The 17,683-nt window shown below is 49.8% G+C and overlaps 1 protein-coding gene across 6 annotated transcripts in view; it reads left to right on the forward strand.

Annotated features, from left to right (window-relative positions):
* The window catches only part of MYO7A (myosin VIIA), a 310,031-nt gene that overhangs the window by 193,100 nt on the left and 99,248 nt on the right, over positions 1–17,683 (forward strand). For 4 of the 6 annotated variants that reach the window (XM_063951274.1, XM_063951272.1, XM_063951275.1 and 1 more), the window contains 2 exons: positions 358–464; positions 10,765–10,821. In XM_063951274.1, coding sequence (XP_063807344.1) covers positions 358–464; positions 10,765–10,821 — 164 coding nt within the window. The remainder of the gene's footprint in view (positions 1–357; positions 465–10,764; positions 10,822–17,683) is intronic. The other 2 variants (XM_063951273.1, XM_063951276.1) reach the window with 1 other exon arrangement.

Consider the following 17,683-nt stretch of genomic DNA (forward strand, 5'->3'; position numbering starts at 1 on the left):
CAGCGGTTTACAGATCTCTTGTGGTTACGTGACTTTGAGTGTTGGGAGCCACATTTGAATAAAGAAAGAGCCACATGTGGCTCAAGAGCCACGCGTTGGCCACCACTGGTCTAGAGCATCCGGAACCCTGACTCCGGCCCTTGGCTGGCACCTGGAAAGGGAAAGCTAGACTGACTGTCACTAGCGAGCAGAGGGTGAATGCGGGACTGAGGTCACAGTGCATATTATTACATATCTATGTGGTCAGTATTTGACACCGCACTAGAACATACCTCCCCCTGTGGGTACCTACATGTCATGCAGTAGGTGTTTGTGTCCCGGCGGCTCCGCTCACTCCGTCTGTCCTCCCTACTGCAGGATTCCTGGAGAAGAACCGGGACACCCTCCACGGGGACATCATACAACTGGTTCACTCCTCCAAGAACAAATTCATCAAGCAGATCTTTCAGGCTGACGTGGCCATGGTGAGTAGTTATATTATAATACACTAAGTGATTATATGTGACAGAAGGTGATATACTGTATACACAGACGCCTATAATTAATGCCTGTATAAATAATATCTGTAGCAGGACTTATAATCGCTGCATTCTGATGTCATCACTTGAGCGACCTTAAAAGTCACTTCAGATTTCAATTATTCTAGACTATGGATTTGTCCTTATACAGGGTTACAAAAATCCTGGGTGACTTCAAACACCCATATAAGTGACAGCAGACTGTTGCGTTGGGATGCAGTCAATGGGGGTCATTCCGAGTTGATCGCTCGCTAGCAGTTTTTAGCAGCCGTGCAAACGCATTGTCGCCGCCCACCGGGGAGTGTATTTTCGCTTTGCAGAAGTGCGAACGCCTGTGCAGCAGAGCGCCTGCGAAAACATTTTGTGCAAAACAAGACCAGCCCTGGACGTACTCTTCGTGTACGTTGATTCTAACGTTGGAGGGTTGGCTTTTGACGTCACACACCCGCCCAGCGTTCGCTCAGCCACGCCTGCGTTTTTCCAAACACTCCCAGAAAATGGTCGGTTGCACCCAGAAACGCCCCCTTCCTGTCAATCTTCCTGCGTTGTGCCGTACGGCTAAAAGCTTCGTTAGAACCTGTGCAAAACCACAAAGGACTTTGTACCCATACGTCGCGCGTGCGCATTGCGGTGCATACACATGCACATAAATGCAATTTTTTAGCCTGATCGCTGCGCTGCAAACAACGGCAGCTAGCGATCAACTCGGAATGACCCCCAATATACGGTTGCGGTACCACATATATAAAGAAGTGAATTATAACTGATGCAGTGTAAAACACACAAATTGGTTGTGCACATGTCCACACAACAAGCTGCACACGTGCGTTATACGTTAGAGCTGGACGCGTCTTGTGGCACATGTGAGTGTCTTTTTTTGTGTAATGTGGTGCGAGACACCTGGTAACACCTAGACACTCCGCCATGATAGTAACAAGGACTTTTGTACTTATTTCTGAATTTAGCACCTGTGTCGCATCGTAGCTGCACCTACAGTCACTTATAGTGCCCTGGGCGCCTGGGATTAGTTTTTTGGTCCCAGAGGAAATGGTATAAGGACGCATATTAAGCGCAACAATGTGTGATGCGATGCATGTCTGGCTGTGTGTACAGACGACCCGCCGACCACTCGTACGTACACTAGCTGCAGGGACTGACATCACAGCCGGGCGGATAAATGCAAATGACCACCCAGTTGTGAAGTCAGGACAGACACCGATTGGTAAGTGTGTATGCTACCAAATCGGGCACTATGGCAACGGATCCACCTGTTGGCATAATGTGTACCCAGCCTTAGTCACAAAGTCATTAGCACACCAAATGGAGCTGTTTGGCGCACTTTGAGGACAGGTACGTGTGGGCACATCTGTAAATGCCCAATTTCTCTGGGGCGTCTTTTTAAAAAAAGAAGTCAAATCACGTCCAACACGTGTGCAACTCACCATCAGTGCCCCTATACCTGCAGACAGATACAGTATTCACACGGACAGGTGCACCATGTAGAGCTTTCTCTGAGCAGAGCCTTACACACGCTGAGATTTTGACTAAATGCTGATTTTGACTGTGTGATTTCCCTTGAACTCCCCGGAGGCCCAGAACCACCGATGTTGACTGTACACACGGTGCGATTTTGACTATGGGGGACATTCCGAGTTGTTCGCTCGCTAGCAGTTTTTAGCAGCCGTGCAAACGCATTGTCGCCGCCCACCGGGGAGTGTATTTTCGTTTTGCAGAAGTGCGAACGCCTGTGCAGCCGAGCGCCTGCAAAATCTTTTTGTGCAACACAAGACCAGCCCTGTAGTTACTCTTCGTGTGCGTTGATTCTAACGACGGAGGGACGGCTTTTGACGTCACACACCCGCCCAGCATTTGCCCAGCCACGCCTGCGTTTTTCCCGACACACCTGCGTTTTTCTAAGCACTCCCTGAAAACGGTCAGTTGCCACCCAGAAACGCCCACTTCATGTCAATCTTCCTGCGTTCAGCCGCGCGACTGGAATCTTCGTTAGACTCTGTGCAAACCCATGATGCTCATTGTACCCGTACGATGTGCCTGTGCATTGCGGTGCATATGCATGCGCAGAAATGCTGATTTTTTTGCCTGATCACTGCGCTGCGAACAACGGAAGCTAGCGATCAACTCGGAATGACCCCCCTATGTGCGATTTTGACTATACTAGAAACTATTGTACACTTTGTAGACAAAATTAACTTGCCTGCATAGTCTATTTTTTCTTGCGACACTAAGCCCGCAGAAGCGCGCATCGGTATCGCAAGCTGTGTACACACGGCGCTATATGTGCTAACTTTTCTTACGATTTTGACTATATAGTCAAAATCGTAAGCACACATCGCACCTTTAGCGTTACCGTTTGTTCCGCAGAAACATGGGGCACTGAGAAAATGGTTTCATTTCAAGAAAGGTCATTAATGCAATATAAATAATATATTACATTTGGGCCGTTTGCTGTCTTCCCGATTCAGTGGTTCACACAGATGCGATGTCAAGCGTTAGCTGCCCTGCGCATGTATTCCGATGGTAACACAGATCGAAATTGCACACAGGGGGGGATTCAGACCGGATGGCTGCTGTGCGTTTTCACACAGCAGGTGATCAGGTACTAACTGCGCATGCACCGTAATGTGCACGCACGTCGGACAACAACAAAGGGCATCGCCGGCCATCCCGTCACACCATCCCGTCGCTGACCGGCGATGCCATTTGTTGTTGTCCGACGCGCTTGCTTATTTCGGAGCACACGCATGTGCAGCTAGGACCTGATCGCACACTGTGCAAAAACGCACAGCAGCAATCAGGTCTGAATGACCCCCACAGAGAGATTGATTTTCAGTGGTCGTTCCTAGGAGGTAATCGGGGTGGCAAGCCGGACGCGGGCGTGTCTAAAGACGCAGTAGTACTGACTGGAGGTCGTGTTTAGGCAACATAATTGCACCTGCTGATGGTGCAACGTTGGTGCGTCTTAGTGCGTGTTACAACAGAATAGAGCCGCTGCCAGTCTGCGTCCCAGTAGGCTGAAAACCGGTCGGAGTATTTGCATAAAGATGCAGATGTATCTGCGTGTAGTTCGGGATCAGGACCGTTGTGTGTTATTGGATTCATAGAGCTGTGAGCAGGGAGCTTAGTAACCACGACTAGTGAGAGTACATATAGGGGGTCATTCCGAGTTGTTCGCTCGCAAGCTGCTTTTAGCAGCATTGCACACGCTAAGCCGCCGCCTACTGGGAGTGAATCTTAGCATAGCAGAATTGCGAATAGACACTTCTTAGCAGTTTCTGAGTAGCTCCACACTTACTCGGCATCTGCGATCAGTTCAGTCAGTGTCGTTCCTGGTTTGACGTCACAAACACACCCAGCGTTCGCCCAGACACTCCTCCGTTTCTCCAGCCACTCCCGCGTTTTTCCCAGAAACGGTAGCGTTTTTTCGCGCACACCCATAAAACGGCCAGTTTCCACCCAGAAACACCCACTTCCTGTCAATCACATTACGATCACCAGAACGAAGAAAAAACCTTGTAATGCCGTGAGTAAAAAACCTAACTGCATAGCAAATTTACTTGGCGCAGTCGCACTGCGGACATTGCGCATGCGCATTAGCGACTAATCGCTCCGATGCGAAAAAAAAATAACGAGCGAACAACTCGGAATGACCCCCGTAGTGACCTATCAGCAGAATATACCTGGTGGCTTTTTAAGCATTTTAAATAATTGCAGCAGCTACGGGCCTACGGCAATCGTGTTTTGCTGCTTGTGACAGATAGGAAGGACGTGCTCCAGTGCACCAGATTGTTATGTTACCATTATGTGTAATGTTGCATTTTCCTACCTATATTTCTGTCTGAAGGCGGGATGTATTAAGATACATCGCCACCCCTCGCCGCGCATCGCAGCGATGTTGATCACATATGTACTAACATATGCGATCAATATCGCAATGCGGTGACGGAGGCCCCCTACGATACCTGTGAGGTGGTGTGCAGGGGGTCTCTGTCACCTTCCCGAGATCTTCACCTGCTCCTCTGCCGGGAAGCAGGCAGCAGGCTGTCGCCGGCGCCTCCTCCTCCCCCCTGCATTGCTAGTGGGAGGAGGAGATTACCTTCCGGGTCCAGGCTTCCTGGAGGAAAGTATGCCGGGGGGGGGGGGGGGGGGGGGGGGGAGGCATCTGCGGCGGCTGGCGAAAAGAAGCCCATAGGATTCTATAGGGTATCACCATCCAGAGATGGCGATACCCTCATCGGCGAAAACGCAGCGGTCGGGTGATAGTATATTTGAAAATGCGGTAAAACCCCCGAAAATGGGGTTACCGCATTGTTTCTTTAGTACATCCCACCCTGAAAGTTAGGAGAAGCTGGGATTTCATTTCATTGCATACACAGGGCCTGCTTTAGAGGTGAATGCAGACGTGACTGCAGCGCATCACTTGGTGGTCACCCGTCTGCAACTGTATGCAGATGTGCTGCAAAGTCCTACCCTTGTGTACATCCAGGCATCCAGATGTGCAGTGACTGAGACACCCACTTGCATCCAGGGCCTAGGGGGCTGGGGCGGCAGCACTAGGAAGTACAGCACTACCCGGAGCGTCCTACAGACAGCAGGGTGTGTGCAGGAGCGAGGGCAGATCTGCAGTAGCGCTACTGGCTGCACGGTGCAGTTCCAGGTGCTCTGCAAGCCATATTCAGGTGCTGTGGGGCAGTGATGGTGCCGCCCCCAGGTCCTTACACCCAGGGTGATGGCACCACTTGCACACCCCTAGTTAGAGCCCTGCTTGCAGTGTCCATGCATGCTGTAATGCTGATTGGTGCATCCTAAGTCACCACCATCTGTCGCACCTTTGAGCCTTGCAGCAGCCCTATGGCAGGTGACTCTGCCTGACCATGGCCTCATATATCTGGGGCTGTGCGTCTGGGAATACAGCCGCTGTCACTGACATGCCTCCTACTTTCCCATAACACGCCCACTGAATGGACCATTTTAGCATGCATTATTAGTCACCTCTCAGTCACCACCCAGGACACTCATAACACGCCTACTGAATGGACCATTTATGTGTGCACTACTAGCCATAACCCAGTCACCGCCCAGGACACTCCCATAACACGCCCACTGAATGGACCATTATATGTGCACTACTAGCCATAACCCAGTCACCACCCAGGACAGTCCCATAACACGCCCACTGAATGGACCATTTATGTGTGCACTACTAGCCATAACCCAGTCACCGCCCAGGACAGTCCCATAACACGCCCACTGAATGGACCATTTATGTGTGCACTACTAGCCATAACCCAGTCACCGCCCAGGACAGTCCCATAACACGCCCACTGAATGGACCATTTATGTGTGCACTACTAGCCATAACCCAGTCACCGCCCAGGACACTCCCATAACACACCCACTGAATGGACCATTTATGTGTGCACTACTAGCCATAACCCAGTCACCACCCAGGACACTCCCGTAACACGCCCACTGAATGGACCATTAATGTGTGCACTACTAGCCACATCCCAGTCACCGCCCAGGACACTCCCGTAACACACCCACTGAATGGACCATTAATGTGTGCACTACTAGCCACATCACAGTCACCGCCCAGGACACTCCCATAACACGCCCACTGAATGGACCATTTATGTGTGCACTACTAGCCATAACCCAGTCACCACCCAGGACAGTCCCATAACACGCCCACTGAATGGACCATTTATGTGTGCACTACTAGCCATAACCCAGTCACCGCCCAGGACACTCCCATAACACACCCACTGAATGGACCATTTATGTGTGCACTACTAGCCATAACCCAGTCACCACCCAGGACAGTCCCATAACACGCCCACTGAATGGACCATTTATGTGTGCACTACTAGCCACCTCCCAGTCACCGCCCAGGACACTCCCATAACACGCCCACTGAATGGACCATTTATGTGTGCACTACTAGCCATAACCCAGTCACCGCCCAGGACACTCCCATAACACACCCACTGAATGGACCATTTATGTGTGCACTACTAGCCATAACCCAGTCACCGCCCAGGACACTCCCATAACACGCCCACTGAATGGACCATTAATTTGTGCACTACTAGCCACCTCCCAGTCACCGCCCAGGACACTCCTGTAACACACCCACTGAATGGACCATTAATGTGTGCACTACTAGCCACATCTCAGTCACCGCCCAGGACACTCCCATAACACACCCACTGAATGGACCATTTATGTGTGCACTACTAGCCATAACCCAGTCACCGCCCAGGACACTCCCATAACACGCCCACTGAATGGACCATTTATGTGTGCACTACTAGCCATAACCCAGTCACCACCCAGGACAGTCCCATAACACGCCCACTGAATGGACCATTTATGTGTGCACTACTAGCCATAACCCAGTCACCACCCAGGACACTCCCATAACACACCCACTGAATGGACCATTTATGTGTGCACTACTAGCCACCTCCCAGTCACCGCCCAGGACACTCCCATAACACGCCCACTGAATGGACCATTTATGTGTGCACTACTAGCCATAACCCAGTCACCGCCCAGGACACTCCCATAACACACCCACTGAATGGACCATTTATGTGTGCACTACTAGCCATAACCCAGTCACCGCCCAGGACACTCCCATAACACGCCCACTGAATGGACCATTAATTTGTGCACTACTAGCCACCTCCCAGTCACCGCCCAGGACACTCCTGTAACACACCCACTGAATGGACCATTAATGTGTGCACTACTAGCCACATCTCAGTCACCGCCCAGGACACTCCCATAACACACCCACTGAATGGACCATTTATGTGTGCACTACTAGCCATAACCCAGTCACCGCCCAGGACACTCCCATAACACGCCCACTGAATGGACCATTTATGTGTGCACTACTAGCCATAACCCAGTCACCACCCAGGACAGTCCCATAACACGCCCACTGAATGGACCATTTATGTGTGCACTACTAGCCATAACCCAGTCACCACCCAGGACACTCCCATAACACTCCCACTGAATGGACCATTAATGTGTGCACTACTAGCCACCTCCCAGTCACCGCCCAGGACACTCCTGTAACACACCCACTGAATGGACCATTAATGTGTGCACTACTAGCCATAACCCAGTCACCGCCCAGGACACTCCTATAACACGCCCACTGAATGGACCATTTATGTGTGCACTACTAGCCATAACCCAGTCACCACCCAGGACACTCCCATAACACACCCACTGAATGGACCATTTATGTGTGCACTACTAGCCACCTCCCAGTCACCGCCCAGGACACTCCCATAACACGCCCACTGAATGGACCATTTATGTGTGCACTACTAGCCATAACCCAGTCACCGCCCAGGACACTCCCATAACACACCCACTGAATGGACCATTTATGTGTGCACTACTAGCCATAACCCAGTCACCGCCCAGGACACTCCCATAACACGCCCACTGAATGGACCATTAATTTGTGCACTACTAGCCACCTCCCAGTCACCGCCCAGGACACTCCTGTAACACACCCACTGAATGGACCATTAATGTGTGCACTACTAGCCACATCTCAGTCACCGCCCAGGACACTCCCATAACACACCCACTGAATGGATCATTTATGTGTGCACTACTAGCCATAACCCAGTCACCGCCCAGGACACTCCCATAACACGCCCACTGAATGGACCATTTATGTGTGCACTACTAGCCATAACCCAGTCACCGCCCAGGACACTCCCATAACACACCCACTGAATGGACCATTTATGTGTGCACTACTAGCCATAACCCAGTCACCACCCAGGACAGTCCCATAACACGCCCACTGAATGGACCATTTATGTGTGCACTACTAGCCACCTCCCAGTCACCGCCCAGGACACTCCCATAACACGCCCACTGAATGGACCATTTATGTGTGCACTACTAGCCATAACCCAGTCACCGCCCAGGACACTCCCATAACACGCCCACTGAATGGACCATTTATGTGTGCACTACTAGCCATAACCCAGTCACCACCCAGGACAGTCCCATAACACGCCCACTGAATGGACCATTTATGTGTGCACTACTAGCCATAACCCAGTCACCACCCAGGACACTCCCATAACACTCCCACTGAATGGACCATTAATGTGTGCACTACTAGCCACCTCCCAGTCACCGCCCAGGGCACTCCTGTAACACACCCACTGAATGGACCATTAATGTGTGCACTACTAGCCACATCCCAGTCACCACCCATGAACATCTGTCACTTTTCCACATTTCTAATACCGCCCGTCTCAATTGCAACAACGCCTTTATACATACACTCTGTGAAACGCATGCCCCATAGGAGTTTTTAGGGATTATCGCACATGCGCAATTGCAAAATAATCGTTCAGCTACATAGCTAAGGGAAGCAATGAGATGTGATCGCTGTGCTGGATTCATACAGGTAGGTTTCTTATGATGCACAGAATCCCGGGTCACATTCATGTATGTCTTCAGCTGTTCTGTTTAGCTCTATTCATTGCGTGACTCTAGTTTACATCCTGAGTACTCATTGGCCCCCTACATATATTCTCCTGGATCCTCCTGGGAAATCACCAATTTGTGTGAGTCCTCCCCCACTCCCAGGAGAGTCTGTCACCCTTCCAGATCCCACTTTCTCTCTCTTAAGAAGTGGGCGGGCCATGATAATGCAATTTGTGCCATCAGGCCCCGCCCACGCTGCTCATGGATGCGATTTGTCACAGCCCATTTTAATGCCAAACCCATTTGGGGGCACCTTCCTCCCGTGTGCGCGGCAGGGAAAATATCTTCCAACCTCCCAATAGTCAGGGCAGAGCCGGCCCTAACCAGTATGATGCCCTAGGCAAGATTTTGGCTGGTGCCCCCTAGCACCACCGCTGGTTCCGCCTCTGACCTTGAACCTCTTTCCCAGCACCATCATCCCTCACCCATAGCAGTCCTGATTTTGGTGTTTTTGTGTTTGTACCCCCTATATTTTAAATATGAACAGTTGCACATTTGACGCACAGCCTAAAAAGGGGTGTGTTTTTGCTGGCAAGGGGCATGGCCACACAATAGTAACCCCAATTCCAATTACGCCACACAGTACTGCAACTTTATTCACATCTGATCATGCGATAGTTTCCATAATTCATATTACATCCCACAGTAGTATCACTTTATCTTATAAACGTTACTCCTCACAGTAGAGCCCCTTATTCACATTACATCACACTGAATTGCTCCTTATTCACATTACACCACACCCTATTGCTCTTTATTCAAATTAGACGACACAGTAGTGCCCTTTCTATACACAACGCCACATAGTAGAGCACCTTATACACATAATGCCACACATTAGTAATGCATTTATACACATAATTCCACACAGTAATGCCCCTACACATATGAGACTCATTAATAATGTCCTTATAAACATAATGCGCCTTACACATTATGACAACCTTTATTAATGCCCTTTTACACATAATGTCCCTTACACATATGCTGCACATTATTAATGCCCTTATACACATAATGACACACATTTGCTGCACATTATTAGTGCCTCTATACACATAATGACACACATACAGTAGTACCCTTTAATGCATTTTTACATGACACACATAATGCTCCTTACACATATTCTGAACACTACTGCACAACCAACCCACTCACATGCACACAGCACTCACACTGCCACTAACACTGTGACCTCTGCCTCTGCTTGGATACAGATGTGTCATAAATATTGCCTCAATGCTAACATCTGGCACCTTTTTTTAATGAAAATGCATCTTATTTGCATTGCTATGTGGTTAGGATGCACAAGCAGCTTCTGCTGATTAAAATGATATGTGGCATGCCTATATACTTTGTGCGACTGTGGCTTTATCTGCATATGAAATGCTACACACAGAATATAGGAATGCCGCATATCATTTTAATCAGCAGAAGCTGCTGATGCCCCATGGCATATCAAATGCCCTAGGCAATTGCCTAGTTTGCCTATGCCTAAGGCCGGCTCTGAGTCAGGGCTGTCCCTCAGAAATTGGGATGGTTGGGAGGTATAGATTCTGGGACATCAGCTGCCCCCACCCTGCTTGTAACTGCACTTCTGCTAATCCTCATACTGACCAGTCTCCATGTATGTCTTTCTCTCTCTGTCTCTCTCTCCTATCGTCCCTCCTGTGTTCCTGTCCTGTAGTTTCTCTGTGGCTATCTCAGCAGTGCTTTTGGCCAATCATCTACCCCTCCTGCAAAGGTAAAGCAACGTTCTCTGTTGTATGAACTGCTCCTGCCCCAGTCACATGTACTGTGTAGCACCAGTGTGTAATACATTTATACTATATATATATATATATATATATATATATATATATATATATATATAAATGTTGTTTGTATTGTTGGTATTTGATCACCTAGTGCTGCCTTAGTTTGGTGTGTTACATATACAGTATTGAGCCCTTTTGTTGTATTTTGAATGTCTGAAACAGAAGCACGAATATAATGCAAATGTAGCAAAAATTGTTCAGTGTAGGGAAACAAGTTGGAAATTTCTAAAACAACATTTGGTGCCAGAAGTGGGGATCTGCGCTAGATAGCCATGGCTGGACATGGGGAAGAGGCACAGTAACTGTTCCAGATCACTGGGCAGGACGGAGGCAATGGCTGCAGCAGATACTTACAGGTCTGGATGCAGAAAACTAGACTGAGTGTGAATCAGCAGCATCCCTACTTATATGCATGAAGAGAAAGGGAATGGTGCCTGTAAGTCATGGGGGCTATTTATCAATATTATCCTTAAGGTGGCGATAAGTTTTAAATACTGGTAGCCCAGTAGTAATCACTTTCCACAGCAATATAAGAATACACATGTACAGCACACCAGAACTTAGACAGTAATAATCTTACTGTAAAGAAAATGTAACACAGAATTTACCCCTTTACCTCTACTTTTTCTTGCTCATTTTCCTACTAAGCCACTCCCATTTTCAGTAATGTAGCAAGTTAATGATAAGCTCCTCCCTCTAATGCCCATACTGCCACTTGCTTAGTAAGCCACACCCTCTTCTTGCTACACTCACGCTTGCTAAGGCACTCCCCTTTCTTATTATACTAAGCTTCCCCCTCTTCTGGTTATACTCCCACTGGATAGGCCATTCCCAGGTTAAATTAGCTTATTACCTGGAACCACCCACATTAATACCCCTTTCAGACAGCCAGCAATAACCCAGGTTATTGCACGTGAACCTGGGTTGCTGTGCAGTCTGAAAGGGTCCAGTTGAAATAATCCGAGGTCGAGCGACCCAGTAGTTCAACTCAGGTAGCGACCAGGGTTGAACACGACCCTTCACACTAAAGGAAGAGGAGAGGCTTGGAGATGATTTCATACCACCACCGCAAGCGTCAGAGCTGACGTCACCAGCCCAGCAATATGCGGTTAGGGACGTCTGTCTGCAAGGGGTCAAAAGTGGGTCGCACCTAGGAAGGACACGTGTACATGTCCCGGGTGCGACCTGCGATATGCGGTCTAAAAGGGGTATTACATTGTTTTTTCCACATTTACTGGATAACTGTTAATGAAAATAAATATAAAAAATAAAAATAAATAATAACAAATATAATGGGGGTCATTCTCACCTGATCGCACGCTGCCGTTTTTCGCAGCGCAGCGATCAGGTCACTACTGCGCATGCGTATGAACCGCAATGCGCAGGCGCGTCGCACGGGTACAAAGCAGATCGTTGCTGTGCTATGGATTTAACGAAGAAGGCGTTTCTGGGTATCAACTGACCGCTTTCTGGGAGTGTTTGGAAAAACGCAGGCGTGTCCAAGTGTTTTCAGGGTGGGTGTCTGATGTAAATTCCGGGACCGGACAGGCTGAAGTGATCGCAGCGGCTGAGTAAGTTCTGCACTACTCAGAAACTGCACAAACTCTTTGTACCGCTCGGCTGCACATGCGATCGCACACTTGCACAGCAAATATACACTCCCCAGTGGGCGGCGACTATGCGTTCGCACGGCTGCAAAAAGTAGCTAGCGAGCTATAAGCTCGGAATGACCCCCAATATTTGAACAGAAGGGCTCTGGTGGTTATAAATGGCACTGCAGCCCTTTTTCTTTCTTTTTTTATAACATTCTTTGATTCTACGCAAACTTTGGACAATTCTTCTCTTTACAGCATTGCAGACCCATATAGTCCCCATAATAATACTAGTGGCCATGTATGTTTTTACAGCAGTAGGGACAGACTCTCAATAGCAAATGGCATGGCAAATCATAAACATATCAAATAAATGTATTTATTTATTATTTATTACCAGTTTCTTATATAGTGCAGCATATTCCGTTGCGCTTTACAATTAGAACAACAGTAATAGAACAAAACTGGGTAAAAACAGACAGACATAGAGGTAGGAAGGCCCTGCTCGCACGCTTACAATGTCCGATGACTACAAATGTTTACTTATTAATTAAAGTTATGGGGCTGATTTTGAGCTCAGAGTAAAGAAAAAAAAAAAGAGCAAGTAACTGCTCCTGGGCAAAATCATACTGTACTGCGGGGGGGCAGATGTAACATGTGCAGAGATTAAGATGTGGGAGGGGCGTGGAGTAAGAATAAAGCTGCCCAGTATGTACCCTGCATGCAAAAACAGTCAATAACCCCCCCCCCCCCCCCTTGCATTGCGGCATGGTTTGTTCCAGATACAGTACTTGGTTCTTATTTTTTTCTTGCTTTACTTCCAACCCAGAGTCAGCCTCTAGATTGGGATTGATATGGCAGACAGGTGGACCCCAAAATTGCAAACAATGGGTCGCCAGCATTTTTTGTGCTAAAACATAGTTGCCTACTCTCCCAATTTTTCGGGCCCCAGCAAGAGTAGATGGATCTCCCGTATCCTGCCCGCTTCTTAGTCAAGGGGGCAGGATGGGGAGAAAATCTCTGGAATTGCGGCGCCGTATTATGGAGGTGGAGGTAAATGACACACATCGTGTCATATCAGCCGATACCCTGTCCACGGACAAGCAAATCACGGTGCATTTCCTACTGCGCATGTGCCAAGTGCCAGGAAAAATCATTTTCCCAGTGATTTGTGCAGCACTGTCGCCACCGGCGTGGGACTCAGTATGGGGTACGTATTCAAAAAATGGGTGCAGAGTGTGCGGTGTGGGCCCCCCATGGACCCATTTGCACCATGCACTTTGCACCCATTATACTTTATATATGCCCCTGGTAGTACCTTTTATGTCAGTAACATATTTTTACTGATTGCTATGTTTCACGTCTGACTGTCAGTAAATTTACTGACTGTTGGTAACCATGGTAAAATGAGACAACTATCCCTTCACTAATAAATCAGCCATGTCATCACTCTGCATGTTGTGTGATTGTGGTGCATTGTGTGCAGTGTGTCAGTAAATATACAATGTGTGAGAAGCAGTGTTACCTGACATAGCCGCAGAGTTCCTGATATACCGGCAGTGCAGGGGTCAGTTTGGTTCTGTCAATAAGCCCCTCTGAGCCCCATCCAGCCCAACAGTGCAAGAGTTAATTCTTCAAACGCAGACTCAAGCAATTCATTACAGCCTCCTTAGCCTCTAAAGTGCATCTCTGTACGTTTTTAATTCTTACGTTTATTTTGTATCTTGTGTGTGTTTTTTTGAGCAAATGTAAAGCCTTCTGGGAGAAGAGCGTTATATAAATAAGTATTGTTATTAATATTATTATTCATTTGTTAGTGTAGAGTAGCACTTCTGAGCTCCATCCAGCGGTTCCCTGTGATAGCGGCATTGCAGGGGTTACTCCTGTAGTGCAGTGTAGCACCTCTGAGCACCATCCAGCGGTTCCCTGTGATAGCGGCATTGCAGGGGTTACTCCTGTAGTGCAGTGTAGCACCTCTGAGCACCATCCAGCGGTTCCCTGTGATAGCGGCAGTGCAGGGGTTACTCCTGTAGTGTAGCGTAGCACCTCTGAGCACCATCCAGCGGTTCCCTGTGATAGCGGCAGTGCAGGAGTTACTCCTGTACTGTAGTGTAGCACTTCTGAGCACCATCCAGCGGTTCCCTGTGATAGCGGCAGTGCAGGAGTTACTCCTGTACTGTAGTGTAGCACTTCTGAGCCCCATCCAGCGGTTCCCTGTGATAGCGGCAGTGCAGGAGTTACTCCTGTACTGTAGTGTAGCACTTCTGAGCCCCATCCAGCGGTTACCTGTGATAGCGACAGTGCAAGGGTTACTCCTGACTCCTGTATTGTAGTGTAGCACCTCTAGCCCCATCCAGCGGTTCCCTGTGATAACGGCAGTGCAGGGGTTACTCTTGTAGTGTAGTGTAGTGTAGTGTAGCACTTCAGAGCCCCTTCCAGCGGTTCCCTGTGATAGCAGCAGTGCAGGGGTTACTCCTGTAGTGTAGTGTAGCACCTCTGAGCACCATCCAGCGGTTCCCTGTGATAGAGGCAGTGCAGGGGTTACTCCTGTAGTGTAGTGTAGCACTTCAGAGCCCCTTCCAGCGGTTCCCTGTGGTAGCGGCATTGCAGGGGTTACTCCTGTAGTGCAGTGTAGCACCTCTGAGCACCATCCAGCGGTTCCCTGTGATAGCGGCAGTGCAGGGGTTACTCCTGTAGTGTAGCGTAGCACCTCTGAGCACCATCCAGCGGTTCCCTGTGATAGCGGCAGTGCAGGAGTTACTCCTGTACTGTAGTGTAGCACTTCTGAGCACCATCCAGCGGTTCCCTGTGATAGCGGCAGTGCAGGAGTTACTCCTGTACTGTAGTGTAGCACTTCTGAGCCCCATCCAGCGGTTACCTGTGATAGCGACAGTGCAAGGGTTACTCCTGACTCCTGTATTGTAGTGTAGCACCTCTAGCCCCATCCAGCGGTTCCCTGTGATAACGGCAGTGCAGGGGTTACTCTTGTAGTGTAGTGTAGTGTAGTGTAGCACTTCAGAGCCCCTTCCAGCGGTTCCCTGTGATAGCAGCAGTGCAGGGGTTACTCCTGTAGTGTAGTGTAGCACCTCTGAGCACCATCCAGCGGTTCCCTGTGATAGAGGCAGTGCAGGGGTTACTCCTGTAGTGTAGTGTAGCACTTCAGAGCCCCTTCCAGCGGTTCCCTGTGGTAGCGGCAGTGCAGGGGTTACTCCTGTAGTGTAGTGTAGTGTAGTGTAGCACTTCAGAGCCCCTTCCAGCGGTTCCCTGTGGTAGCGGCAGTGCAGGGGTTACTCCTGTAGTGTAGTGTAGCACCTCTGAGCCCCATCCAGCGGTTACCTGTGATAGCGACAGTGCAGGGGTTACTCCTGTAGTGTAGTGCAGCACCTCTGAGCTCCATCCAGTGGTTCCCTGTGATAGCGGCAGTGCAGGGGTTACTCCTGTAGTGTAGCACCTATCAGCCCCATCCAGCGGTTCCCTGTGATAGCGGCAGTGCAGGGGTTACTCCTGTAGTGTAGTGCAGCACCTCTGAGCCCCATCCAGCGGTTCCCTGTAATAGCGGCATTGCAGGGGTTACTCCTGTAGTGCAGTGTAGCACCTCTGAGCACCATCCAGCGGTTCCCTGTGATAGCGGCATTGCAGGGGTTACTCCTGTAGTGCAGTGTAGCACCTCTGAGCACCATCCAGCGGTTCCCTGTGATAGCGGCAGTGCAGGGGTTACTCCTGTACTGTAGTGTAGCACTTCTGAGCTCCATCCAGCGGTTCCCTGTGATAGCGGCAGTGCAGGAGTTACTCCTGTACTGTAGTGTAGCACTTCTGAGCCCCATCCAGCGGTTACCTGTGATAGCGACAGTGCAAGGGTTACTCCTGACACCTGTATTGTAGTGTAGCACCTCTAGCCCCATCCAGCGGTTCCCTGTGATAACGGCAGTGCAGGGGTTACTCCTGTAGTGTAGTGTAGTGTAGCACTTCAGAGCCCCTTCCAGCGGTTCCCTGTGATAGCAGCAGTGCAGGGGTTACTCCTGTAGTGTAGTGTAGCACCTCTGAGCCCCATCCAGCGGTTACCTGTGATAGCGACAGTGCAAGGGTTACTCCTGTAGTGTAGTGCAGCACCTCCGAGCCCCATCCAGCGGTTCCCTGTGATAGCGGCAGTGCAGGGGTTACTCCTGTATTGTAGTGCAGCACCTCTGAGCTCCATCCAGTGGTTCCCTGTGATAGCGGCAGTGCAGGGGTTACTCCTGTAGTGTAGCACCTATCAGCCCCATCCAGCGGTTCCCTGTGATAGCGGCAGTACAGGGGTTACTCCTGTAATGTAGTGCAGCACTTCTGAGCCCCATCCAGCGGTTCCCTGTGGTAGCAGCAGTGCAGGGGTTACTCCTGTAGTGTAGCACCTCTGACCCCATCCAGCGGTTTCCTGTGATAGCGGCAGTGCAGGGGTTACTCCTGTAGTGTAGTGCAGCACTTCTGAGATCCATCCAGCGGTTCCCTGTGATAGCGGCAGTGCAGGGGTTACTCCTGTAGTGTAGTGCAGCACCTCTGAGCTCCATCCAGCGGTTCCCTGTGGTAGTGGCAGTGCAGGGGTTACTCCTGTAGTGTAGAGTAGCACTTCCGGGCCGCATCCAGAGTTTCCCTGTGATAGCAGCAGTGCAGGGGTCACTCCTGTAGTGTAGTGCAGCACCTCTGAGCACCATCCAGCGGTTCCCTGTGATAGCGGCAGTGCAGGAGTTACTCCTGTAGTGTAGTGCAGCACCCCTGAGCTCCATCCAGAGGTTCCCTGTGATAGCAGTAGTGCAGGGGTTACTCCTGTAGTGTAGTGCAGCACCTCTGAGCACCATCCAGCGGTTCCCTGTGATAACGGCAGTGCAGGGATTACTCCTGTAGTGTAGTGTAGCACTTCTGAGATCCATCCAGCGGTTCCCTGTGATAACGGCAGTGCAGGGGTTACTCCTGTAGTGTAGTGTAGCACCTCTGAGCCCCATCCAGCGGTTCCCTGTGATAGCGGCAGTGCAGGGATTACTCCTGTAGTGTAGTGTAGCACCTCTGAGCCCCATCCAGCGGTTCCCAGTGATAGCGGCAGTGCAGGGGTTACTCCTGTAGTGTAGTGCAGCACCTCTGAGCACCATCCAGCGGTTCCCAGTGATAGCGGCAGTGCAGGGGTTACTCCTGTAGTGTAGTGCAGCACCTCTGAGCACCATCCAGC

Source organism: Pseudophryne corroboree, chromosome 2 (genome assembly GCF_028390025.1).
Source record: "Pseudophryne corroboree isolate aPseCor3 chromosome 2, aPseCor3.hap2, whole genome shotgun sequence".
NCBI lineage: Eukaryota > Metazoa > Chordata > Amphibia > Anura > Myobatrachidae > Pseudophryne > Pseudophryne corroboree.